At 44.5% G+C, this 12,810-nt stretch overlaps 1 protein-coding gene across 1 annotated transcript in view; it reads right to left on the bottom strand.

The window, feature by feature from the left end:
• Positions 1-12,810, bottom strand: part of RYR3 (ryanodine receptor 3) — a 1,933,484-nt gene that overhangs the window by 1,100,113 nt on the left and 820,561 nt on the right. Inside the window, exons 28-31 of the mRNA XM_078661960.1 lie at positions 5,305-5,513; positions 4,346-4,506; positions 3,958-3,994; positions 3,314-3,477 (exon numbers count right to left, since the gene is read on the bottom strand). Of these exons, the coding sequence (XP_078518086.1) occupies positions 3,314-3,477; positions 3,958-3,994; positions 4,346-4,506; positions 5,305-5,513 (571 nt within the window). The remainder of the gene's footprint in view (positions 1-3,313; positions 3,478-3,957; positions 3,995-4,345; positions 4,507-5,304; positions 5,514-12,810) is intronic.

Below are 12,810 nucleotides of genomic sequence, written 5' to 3'. Positions count from 1 at the left end.
CAAAATTGGCGGGCTAACCATGTCAAAAGAGGCACTTTCCTACATCATCACACTTTTTGTGTAGGGTTGTTTAGCACAGACCGGTTCCAAGGAAATTAGAGCAGTTAACAACAGAACCAGACTACAGGCCTGATTTATATTTTGACAGACAGAGTAAAGTCCTCCGTCCTCAAGGTGGAGGGAATGTCCGCCAAATTTATAAATGACTACCTAGCAGGCAGTCATTTATAATGCACTGGCAGGTACCTTGGTCACGGCAGTTCCTGTCAATGCATATTTCGCTGTTTGGATCAAGGCTGCCTGCGCATGATGCAGCCCTGTACCAAACTGTTTTTTTTAATTTTAATTCTCAAAACAAAATCCCAAAACGAGATTTTGTTTCTGAAAATAAAAAGGTAATGCTCCTCTCCCCATGGGAGTCATCTCCCATGACGGGGGGACCAGTATTCGCATGTTACTGTCCTTCAACACCAGGGTTTGCCTGACATTGACGGACAGTAAAAAAAATGGATATATGTCTGCCCATCCGAATTGGTTGGCCAGACATACAGCCATTTCTCCGACGGCCCGTACTCCATTGGAGAGGTTTGAGTATGGCAGTGATGGAGTAGTTATCGCAGTAGCTAAACCTAAGGTCCACCTGCAGATAACTTTGACGGTATGTATACACAGTCACCATTACGAAGGAGTATACATACTGCCAACATATAAGTCAGGACTTATGTCACACATTTGTTTTCTTCTTAGACACAGGAAGTGGTTAAGTGATTTACCCAGGAACATAGGATGTTGAACCGAGGCCAGGGTTCAATTCAAACCTTGTTCTCCAGGTTCCAGAGTTGGCAGCAGTAACCGCTAGGCCACATCTCTTGGTGCATAAAAATGGAAGTTTAAAATACACAGAACAGTTTAAGGCACGATGAATTAATTATTCAAGCAGTGGCAATTGTGCTCATGTAGTGTCAAGCGATATGCCCATTTGCATATAAGATGCACGTTTGCTTCTCAACTGTGCCTCTTATTTATCCACTCTAATGTATTTTTCCACTGCTGATGTCAAACAATAGATTTCAGTGCATATCAGAGATTATTTTCTTCCTCACTATCTCTTACCCTGCTTCTCCCCCTCCCACTCACCTTTCGTTTTGACCCAACCCACATCCCTAACTCCTCAACCCAACAGCTGCTTCACCCTCATCCCCATTAGGCTCTTTGTGCTTTGAGTGCCGTCTTACAATGATTTTTAAGGTATTTCATGATAGCTTAGCATGCACAGCGGGCATATTTCAATGTTTTTTGTTAATGCTTTAACAAAATACATACAAAAGACATTTGATTAATACTACTCCAGATGAGGGTGCATACACGGCAACCACGTTGGGGAGTGTATGATATGAAAATATTAACAGAATACATTCAAAGATGACCACTATTGATGCACGCACATCCACATTGACCATTTTAGCCTAGATGGTGCTTAACCCTGAGACTTGTCCTAAGGGCAAACAATCATTGGCATAGCCCAAAGTTTCCACAGCTGAGACTTATTGACTTTAGCAATGATTGTTATAACTGTCTCAAAGATGGGTCCATTCCAAGACTACACATAGGCATGCAGATGTGATGCCATGTTTCAGGAGTAATATGTTCCCGGAGCAATCTTGCCTACTCATTTACCCACCCTATCCTTTCAGAAGAAGGGACCTTAAAAAAGAGAGAAGCAGGGACACAGCCTATGTGGTGGTAGCGGTGCACAGACATAATATCGACTCCAAAATATCGTTTGGACATAATATCGACTCCAAAATATCGTTTGGAGAAAATATCGACAGGACAGAATATAGACAGCCAAAATATCGTTTTTACGGTAAGTGAAGTAATATCGTTTTTAAGGTAAGTGAAGTAATATCGTTTTTATTTTTAGGGTTCAGGGTCAGTTTGGGGTTTTTGGGTAAAGGGGTATTTTTAGGGTTCAGGGTCAGTTTTGGGTTTTTGGGTAAAGGGGTATTTTTAGGGTTCAGGGTCAGTTTTCAGTTTTTGGGCAAAGGGGTATTTTTAGGGTTCAGGGTCAGTTTTCAGTTTTTGGGCAAAGGGGTATTTTTAGGGTTCAGGGTCAGTTTTCAGTTTTTGGGTAAAGGGGTATTTTTAGGGTTCAGGGTCAGTTTTCAGTTTTTGGGTAAAGGGGTATTTTTAGGGTTCAGGGTCAGTTTTCAGTTTTTGGGTAAAGGGGTATTTTTAGGGTTCAGGGTCAGTTTTTGGGTAAAGGGGTATTTTTAGGGTTCAGGGTCAGTTTTCAGTTTTTGGGTAAAGGGGTATTTTTAGGGTTCAGGGTCAGTTTTCAGTTTTTGGGTATTATTTTATTATATTTTATTACTATATATATATATGTTTAATAAATATGAAATAAAAAAATATTTATTTAACTTTCATTAATTATTTAATTATTATAAGTTAATGTAAGTAATTTTAAGTATATTTTAGTAATTAATTATTAATATTAATTTAATTTAACACTGTTTTTAGTAAATACGATATTTTTTACAACTATATTTTTGTAAACGATATTTTTAACTCGATATTTTTGTACTTACCTGTTTGTAGATAGAAACTCGATATTTTGACTGTCGATATTTTCTCAACGATATTTTTGATGGTCGATATTCTGTCCGTCGATATTCTTTCAGTGATCCGGTGGTAGCACAGCTGCAGATGGCCTAATCATGGAGAAGCGTGGCTCAATGGTTAGAGCGGCAGACCCTGATGCAGAGGTTTGGCCCGGGACCGGGGTTCAATTCCCGCCTCGGCGGTTCTTGGACTCAATTTCCCCGGACCTGATAATTCTCGCCTCGGTGCCTAGTCTAATCATGGGTCCCACTCTGTGACTCTGGGCAATAGCTTGCTTAATCTCCACAACGGCCCCAGCAGCGCTTGGATGTTGGCTTCACCTTGGGGGTGCCCAGGAGTGGACATTTCACAGGAAAGCCAGGATGGGTTCCACAGCGGTATGAATACAGCGCTACGAGACCTCTGGGTAGAAGTGCGCTATATAAATACAAACACAAACACAAACATGGACTGTTACTCCTTTGATGCACGGGAGCCTGGCTCCAGGGCTGGAGAGTCAAGGGGTAGCATTAGCAGCTGCTTTCACCATGACCCCAACAGTGAGACTTTCTTCTATGCAGTGCAGCAGTTTACTTCATTCCAGTAACTTACATACCCCCCCCCCCACACAACACGTACCTCCCCTTCACAAGTGGCCATTTCACGAATGACAAAAACCTGTCTGTATACGGGATGGTCAGTATTTTACCTTTCATGAACTCTTCCTCGCTCATCACCCAAAGTGACCGTCACAGTGCAGTTACGGTTCAAATCAAAGTTCTGGTTGTAGACGTGGTAGTCTGGGGTCACCCAGCCAACCCACACTGAGGAGACGTTCTGGCCAGCAAAGACCCGTACTGAATAATGGTAAGACTGAAAGAGAAAAGAATTCATCCAATCATTTGTTGACAATTGTTTAACGTTTAATGCAACCACTGAAGAACAGCACCTAAATGTGACCATGTTGAATCCGTAAAATGCTGTAAAAGTGCTTTCCCATTCACTAGCCTCAATGGAAGACCACACACTCTTCCTAGAGCTTAATGGATTTGCTCGCACTAGGTCAAATTCTGACAAGACTCAATAATTTATATACAGACAGTAATAAGACTTCTTCTGAGCCTGCTTTACCCAACTGGATGTAGTTCTCATGAAAGCTTGCGTCATCCATCACTTTCATTAAGTCAATGATCATACCATTAATGGTTTTCCAAATCACTAATAATCTTTTACAAGTCCTTGAGTGGGAGTAACACTCTTATCACTTGCTGACAAGTATGTCATTTTAGAACTAAATTTAATTTAGGCGTAACGTGTGCACAGAAGCATGCAGTGAAGCTCAGTGATCCTTACCGTTGAGGTGTGTGTTTGCATTTCGTGTATCTGGTTTCTGAGAAAGAGAAAGAAAAAGAAAGTGGTTTATTTAGCTCATTGAAGAGGACTCCTTTCAAAGAGAATGAATCCATTAAGCCTGGAGGACCAAATGATGTTCAAAGAGTGCAAGATCTATTCCAGAATTTCAGGGTTACCACTGACTATGGAAATTATTCCAATTTAGAACCATTTTATCTAATTTATTCCATGAGGGTAGGCTGAAAATATGATATGGTTCTGTCCCTCGTGGATGACATTTTGGACAAATCTGCAGTTTGCAATAGGCTAATGATCCATGCTGTTGACTGTTCTTGGAAACCCCTAGTATTAAACAATCAAGCTGAAAGAACGGAGCGTCCCCTCCTACCTTTTGAAGAAGGCATCGTCGGAGTAGAAGGCTGAGTAGAACTCTACAGGCATGCTCAGGCGGCAGTAGATCATGTCTGCATTGCTCTTCTGTGTGCCAAAGGTTTTGTGAACTACTTTTAGGCACGGAGGGCTATCAATGGTGCCATCAATTCGTGTAACCTGAAAAGAGATGATGTGTGAGTAGGTGCTAAAATGAAACGCCACCCAAAGGAGCTGCAAATCAGGCGTGCTCTATACTTTAGGGGTCAGCGAGACACGGCAAGGCAAAACATTGACAAGGTCACATCAAAGCGTAATGAATTTGAATAGAGTTCTTTTCAAGAAGTTATTATAAAGGAGATGTGCTCTAGAGTGAGGCATCGGTAAGATTAACACTAATGGGACATTAACACAGCAGAAATCGACAATGAGGTCTGATTAGGATTAATGGGGGTTTATATAGTAAAGTCTGGTAAAGAATAACATTAATTAAGAGGTACTACATAATGAGGCATAGTTGAAATGAAGATTAATAGAGGAAATATCACCTGTTATCAGCACCTAGAGACCACCTAAAGGTAGAGTGTGATTTAAAATGGTAGTGTTTATTTTTATTGATATTATCATAATCCTATCAGAAGGCCTATGTTACATTGTCATGAATTTAGATGTATTATGCAGTCAAACCTTGCTTTACAATAATATTAAGAACCAGGACCACTGCAGTAGTAACATTTATGGGGTGCTCCAGAGTTAGGCCTGATTCAGCATTGGTAATAATGAAGAAGCACTATCTGTCCACGGCTAGTTTATCACACATTGATGCCCTCTGGCTCCCTTTCAGGGGCACCAGCTTGCAGAAACATCTCCCTATTTCTCAATAGATCACTTGGCCTAAGCCATGGAAGAAAAGCCTTACAGAGACATTTGTGAACCTATAATGCTGCCTTGACTGATCTCATTTGGGTTCAGTCTCACCTCAATATGAGGATGATCCTTGGGTACTTTGACAAAAGAGGGAAGGCGTTTGCTGAACCACATGGCCACGTCCCGGTTCATGTTCACAGCGAATGGCTCAAAGCCCTCCTGAAGGCCACACATGGTGTAATACTTGAAGGTGCTTGCATCCTTCCCTAGGTTCATGCGGCCGATCTGAGACAAGCCCAGTGAGCAAATTGGGACAAAACCTGGAAGGAAACAAAGGAGGCATTCAGTGATCAACGACAAGATGTAACACAAGAGTGACCAATTTACTGACATCTTTTGGAATCAACTCTACAATAACCTTACTAGAGCTTACATTTCTAATATCAAACAGTTTGACTTTTATATAAAAATATCCATACATAAGTGAGGAATTATCATACTAATTTGAAACTCGTAACTCAAAATATTACTCTTTAATCAATCAATCAATCACTGCATTTCTAAAGCGTGCTACATACCCGTGAGGGTCTCAAGGCGCGGGGTGGGGGGGGGCGCTACTGATCGAAGAGCCAGGTCTTGAGGAGTGTTCTGAAGGCCAGCAGGTCCTGAGTCTGTCGTATGCAGGTAGAGAGAGTGTTCCAGGTCTTGGCGGTGAGGTAGGAGAAGGATCTGCCGCCGGCGGTGGTATTCCGGATACGAGGGACTGTGGCGAGGGCGAGGTTGGCAGAGCGGAGGCTTCGGGCGGGGGTGTGGAAGCTAAGTCGGTTGTTGAGGTAAGTAGTTCCGGCGTTGTGTAGTGCTTTGTGTGCGTGGATGAGGAGTTTGAAGGTGATCCTCTTGTTGACGGGGAGCCAGTGCAGGCCTCTCAGGTGGGTGTGATGTGGCTGCGACGGGGGGCGTTGAGGATCAGTCGTGCCGAGACGTTCTGGATTCGTTGTAGTCGTCTCAGGAGCTTGGTTGTTGTTCCTGAGTATAGGGCGTTCCCGTAGTCGAGTCTGCTGGTGATGAGGGCCTGGGTGACGGTTTTTCTCGTGTCGGGAGGGATCCATTTGAAGACGGAGGGTGTTGAAGCAGGACGCGGAGACGGCGTTGACTTGCCTGGTCATGGAGAGGGTGGAGTCAAGGATGACCCCCAGGTTGCGTGCATGGTCCGTGGGTTCCGAAGCTGTGCTTAGTGATGTGGGCCACCAAGAGTCGTCCCAGGCTGATGGGATTGGTCCGAGAATGAGGACTTCCGTCTTGTCTGAGTTCAGCTTCAGTCTGCTGTCCTCGATCCAGTCAGCTACGGCCTTCATTCCTCTGTGGAGGTTGGCTTTGGCGGTGCGGGGGTCTTCGGTGAGGCATATGATCAGCTGGATGTCGTCGGCGTAGGAGATGATGTTGAGGTTATGTTGTCGTGCGACGTGGGCGAGAGGTGCCATGTAGATATTGAACAGCGTCGGGCTGAGGGAGGATCCCTGTGGGACGCCGCAGATGATCTCGGCGGTTTTTGAGCGGAAGGGTGGGAGGCGGTCGCTCTGGGTTCTGCCGGAGAGGAAGGAAGTGGTCCAGGCCAGGGCCTTCTCTTGAATACCGGCGTCATGGAGGCGTGCTGATAGGGTGCGGTGGCAGACTGTGTCAACGGTTGCTGATAGGTCCAGGAGGACGAGGGCGGCTGTTTCTCCTTTGTCCATCAGGGTCCTGATGTCGTCAGTGGCGGCGATGAGGGCGGTCTCGGTGCTGTGGTTGCTGCGAAAACCGGATTGTGAATGGTCCAGGATGTTGTTGTCTTCCAGGTAGCGGGTTAGCTGTTTGTTGAATTATTTGCAGTTTCTAAGTTCAGAGACAGGCCATTGCCCTGGCATGGGGACAGTGTTCCTTGAGGCAGAAATTTACTCTCACTGGCAAATAAACCCTGTGTTTGTGGATTGTGATTACCTGGTCTACAAAACCGATTAGCGCAGAATGGGAACTCTGAAGAATGAGAAGAGCTCCAGTCATTGAAGGTGAGAAAGGAACCCAGTAAGTCCTGAAGAAGGAATCCAGAAAGAGACCCCAGGCCATAAATACATATCAAGGGCACTGTCCCGGCTTGCACCATGGCGCATCTTTAATAATTGGATGCACCTGGTGCAGACCGAATAGTGAAAGACAGAGCCACAGTTTCAAACACCTGGAGCCAGGTGCAGTGTGTATTGCACTACCCCTTGCTTAGTCATCGCCAGACCCGAATGTGTGTCTCCACACGTACCGGGCATTACTGACTCTCGAAATAAGCTGCTTCCCCTCAGTACTCCCAGCACCAGCCGGGACTATGAGGGACCGAGATAGGTTTGCAGCGGAGGGACCACCAACACCAAGTAAGACCATGCGTGCTCCAAGGGGATCCTCCTCACATAGCCCGCCACAAAACTTTGTATTTACTGCAATTATCATGTTTTGATTACAGATCGGTTACTTGGATGAGCAACCCTCTCCCGAGCCCCGATTTTCCTGCATATTATCCCCATATATTGTAACTATAACTTACTTCTGTGCATGTTTTTACTACTGTCTCAACAGTTTTTTAGTCACTATTGGTCAAGGAGCATTTAATCACTGTATGTACCTACTCCTGGCCACAGGCGAACAGCGCGCCTAGGACCGCTTGCCACAGTGCTAGTGGCCCGATCCAACAACACCGGGTTCTAATTTACATATCCCGCAGACTGCATAGGGTGCTCTTCACTATTGTATATGGCCTCCTTTCACCAATGGAGCCATACAGCGCCATTATGCCAGTCTAAGATTAGCGCCTATAATTTCCTATTCTATGTGGGCACAACATTTATTTGCCCTTGCTATCATGAATTTTGAAGCAGCATGCACCGTACCATCTGCATGCAGCCACACGCATGGGCTACATGCCAATCACTGTGGTAGTCATAGAGACACTTGACTACAACAACCCTTTTGCCACTAAGATTGCATTTTATTGTTGCGAAAAATTATATGTTTTGTTATGTCTCTTCTTTTCCCTGCAGGTATTTTTTAAGTGTCAGTGAGTATACCGACACTCTACACCACACACCACTACCCCTTGCTTAGTCATCGCCAGACCCGAACGTGTGTCTCCACACGTACCGGGCATTACTGACTCTCGAAATAAGCTGCTTCCCCTCAGTACTCCCAGCACCAGCCGGGACTATGAGGGACCGAGATAGGTTTGCAGCGGAGGGACCACCAACACCAAGTAAGACCATGTGTGCTCCAAGGGGATCCTCCTCACATAGCCCGCCACAAAACTTTGTATTTACTGTAATTATCATGTTTTGATTACAGATCGGTTACTTGGATGAGCAACCCTCCCCCGAGCCCTGATTTTCCTGCATATTATCCCCATATATTGTAACTATAACTTACTTCTGTGCATGTTTTTACTACTGTCTCAACAGTTTTTTAGTCACTATTGGTCAAGGAGCATTTAATCACTGTATGTACCTACTCCTGGCCACAGGCGCACAGCGCGCCTAGGACCGCTTGCCACAGTGCTAGTGGCCCGATCCAACAACACCGGGTTCTAATTTACATATCCCGCAGACTGCACAGGCTGCTCTTCACTATTGTACATGGCCTCCTTTCACCAACGGAGCCATACAGCGCCATTATGCCAGTCTAAGATTAGCGCCTATAATTTCCTATTCTATGTGGGCACAACATTTATTTGCCCTTGCTATCATGAATTTTGAAGCAGCATGCACCGTACCATCTGCATGCAGCCACACGCATGGGCTACATGCCAATCACTGTGGTAGTCATAGAGACACTTGACTACAACAACCCTTTTGCCACTAAGATTGCATTTTATTGTTGCGAAAAATTATATGTTTTGTTATGTCTCTTCTTTTCCCTACAGGTATTTTTCAAGTGTCAGTGAGTATACCGACACTCTACACCATACACCTTAGCGCGTGTATAGGTATTACAAAAGGTTTCTCATGGCACTATTCACCTTTGCCACTCACTATTCACTCACCTGGTCCTGAAGAAAGCCCTTCCACACTTTTTTTACGGGCTGAAACATGTAGACTGCCACACATAGGCAACTTACGGTAAATAATTCCAGATTATTTGCACGACACATACTGTTTTTTAACCTTATTCTGAGCCGCCATTATTAAAGTTATAGGGAAGGATCCTCAGAGATATTTTTAACTGTAAATAATTCACCTCACATCACATTTATGCACCACACCAGCTCCGTTGTAATCAGGCGTCATAGCACAACCGGGAGGCACTCGGCCGCCCAGTTGGGACCCCAATGATGAAGCATGACACCAACCAGGTTGGTGTGTGAAGGGTCTTTTAGGAACACGTGATGGGTCCATGTTCTTACTACTCACAGTGATTTAATTGCATACACATAGTGGGTCCGTACACATTGTTTAAGTCTTGTATTCCAAGAGGAAAGTGATGTACCCCTGTACTTATTCCCTAGCTCTCCCTTTGATTTTGTACAGCAGTGTGTATTGCACCTGCTGACATGGGGATGCCGTTGGGCCCCTGCATGCATTCTCCTCCACAAGGCTCTACGCAACCAAGGACCTGCCTACATTAATCGCTGCCAGAACTTCCACAAACCATCGAAGACTACACTCTCCCTCCCTTTCACTTACCCATACTCCCATCTCCCTGCATCTACTGAAGCAGAAGTGAAAGACACTCATTCTCCTACATCGCAGCAAAGACCTGAAACAGCCTCCCCACGCACCTTCAGGCCATCACCTTACTTCTGGAATTCCGAATGGCCCTCAAGACCTGGCTTTTCGAATAAGCCACCGAAACCTGCAAGCATCTGGATACCCTATTGGGTGATTGGCTACACTTTATAAATCCTGATTGATTGATTGATTGATTGATTGGGGGATACTGAGGGATGCGCTGACTGTGCACCCAACAGCTCCTCTGGCAACATCTATAATATGGTGCTTTTGCAAATACAAAGTTTTCCTCATTTCCACGGGGTAATGCACACGCATCTGCAGCCATTTCTACAATAACAATGGAAACCAGGGTGTGCATGAAGTGAGCAAAACACCCACTGCACCTCAGGACATTTTTCTGAATAAGGCCCCAGAACCTTTTATTGTTCTTTGTCTTGTATCGCGAAAGAGTATCAAATTGAAGAGTTTCCTCAACATGAAGCAGAGAGTAGATGGGTGGGCAATCCCTTCTAAGGAAAAGAAGGCTATTCCAAGAAGGCTGTAAGTTACCTTGAGATATTCTGCTCCATCTAAAAGAGTAGATAATTAAGGGGATGACCCAGGCTTCAAAGATCACACTTAAAATGGAAAAGTAAATATAGTGCTCTGCTAGCCACAATGAGCCTAACACTGAAAATAATAATCAAAAGAAGTGCTCACAGCTTTTTACAAGTGCCCACAGACTTATAAAGCCATTTATTTATATATTTATTGTTGCTTTTTTCTATAGTGCTAAATATTACCTCCATACCAAGAGGTTGCTTAAATGGGCAAGGAATTGGATTAAACTGTTCTCAGATTGATTAGGAACACTTCTTCAGGGAGCGTTAAGGAGATGCTCCCAATCCTTTTCATTTAGAGACAAAGGATGTGTCTCAGTTCTCCTTTCTAGAAAACTCTAGAAGCATTGAGAAGAAGGATAAGCTAGTAGTACTAACAGCAATAAGAAAGTAGGCCTTTCCTACTTTCAATAGACTGACAAATACAATGCCACAAATTCCCTTCCCAGGCTTCTTTATGGCTGCATTCTCATGTCAAAAGAAGCTTGGCTGAGCTGTGGTCCTGGCCATGTCTATAAAGCAGCTATTTAACCCCCCACCCTCTACATATGAGCCTTGGAAGCCAAAAATGCCAATTAACATCCAGATTTGTGAGCATCCTTTACTGAATGCGACTTGGGACACTCCAAAAAGAGCAAACTTAGGAAAAGAAAAGCTTATGCTTGTTTGCCGTTTTTTGGGTCCCTACTGGGACCAAGTGGCTGAGGACCATTAGTACTAGGCGCCAAGTAATCGAAAAATTTAATGGCAGAGTGATGTTTGTGGTAGAGTGGAGCACTTAAGAGGGAGACAGATAATCGCGTTGTTTGTTCATTCACCAGTCAATGGAAAAAACTATCACATGTAGAGGCATGTTTCTGGGTTAATCAACCTTGTAGAACACTGAAATTTGTGGGCTAATAATAATAATAATATCGACATTTGTAGAGCGCGAACAGCTACCTCAAACAGAGGTGTCCCGGCGCTATAGCGATACAGTAGCAGGCAGGAAGTCCGCTAGCACGTGACCTAGGCATGTTCATTTAAGCTAAATAGCCACATTTTCACTGCTCTCCTGAAAAGTGGCTCTGAGTCAATATGTTGCAGGTTATTTGGCAGGGAGTTCCACAGCTTGGAAACCTTGACCGTGAAGGATCTGCCTCCCAACCATGCTTTCCTAAACTGTAGGGTTACAGTAAGTTTTGTGTATTTGATCTCAGTAGTCGATTCTGCTTGTAGCTGCAGAGACGTTGTTTCAAGGAACTCGGGCATTTACCATGGATTGAGCGCGATGCAAATGTCAAAGCCTTAAATTCAGTTCTTCTGGCTACTGTCAGCCAGTGAAGCTCCTTGATGTGCGGAGAGATACGATGACGGAATGGTACTCGTCTAATCAATCTCGCAGCCGCATTTTGCACAATCTGTAATCTTCTAATCAAGTAGGCAGGCAGACCTACATAGAGGCCATTCGTGTAGTCCATTCTAGCTGTCACCGTGGCATGTATTATGACTCGGCGGCAGTCCTCTGGCAACAGATGGAGGAACTTACGCAGGATTCTCAATTAGCCAAAACAGGCTGATGTCACTTGCCGTATCGGGGCCAAAAAAGAGAGATCAGTCTCCCACTTTACCCCAAAATTTTTAGCCGGCGCTGCAGGGGTGGGACTACCCATTTCCTGCGGCACTCATAGGTCCGCTGATGGCACCTCCGTTTTCTCTGCATTGAGTTTCAGTTTATTATTATTCATCCAAAAGAAGATATCTTTCAGACAACCCTTGCAGCACTTGAAGGTGTCGTCCGATTGCTCTTTAAATGAGAACACCAACTGGGTGTCATCGGCGTATGATATTGCCTTCACACCCCAGTTGGCAATGAGTGAAAACAACAGGGCCAAATATATGTTGTAAAGAAGAGGGCTTAGTGCTGACCCCTGAGGGACTCCACACCATATCTGTTGGGTTTAGACTTGTGGGGTTGTAGGGCAATTTGTTGAGTATGTTTGGAGGAACAACTTCAGCCAAGCCAGAGCTCCGCCCCCCCCCCCCCGAAACCTTCCCCCCCCAAGCCGATGTCCTGTAAATATTGAAGCATTTGCAATGCAATAGGGCAGGTTAATGGTTGTTTTGTCATAGTTTTTGCAAAACGTTATTGTTGGGGAAGCTGCCATCCGTCATCAATCTAAAAAAGAACACTGGCTAAAAGCAAAAATATTTTTGGTGTAAAAAAGTACACATTAGCATTGTACTTCCTGGGAGCACAGTGAACTACTTTGTGTGTGGATGTGCTCTTTCTCAAA

The sequence above is a fragment of the Lissotriton helveticus genome, chromosome 9 (genome assembly GCF_964261635.1).
Source record: "Lissotriton helveticus chromosome 9, aLisHel1.1, whole genome shotgun sequence".
NCBI lineage: Eukaryota > Metazoa > Chordata > Amphibia > Caudata > Salamandridae > Lissotriton > Lissotriton helveticus.
Note: the sequence above shows the minus strand (reverse complement) of the source record. Positions and strands in the feature narration are given on the sequence as shown.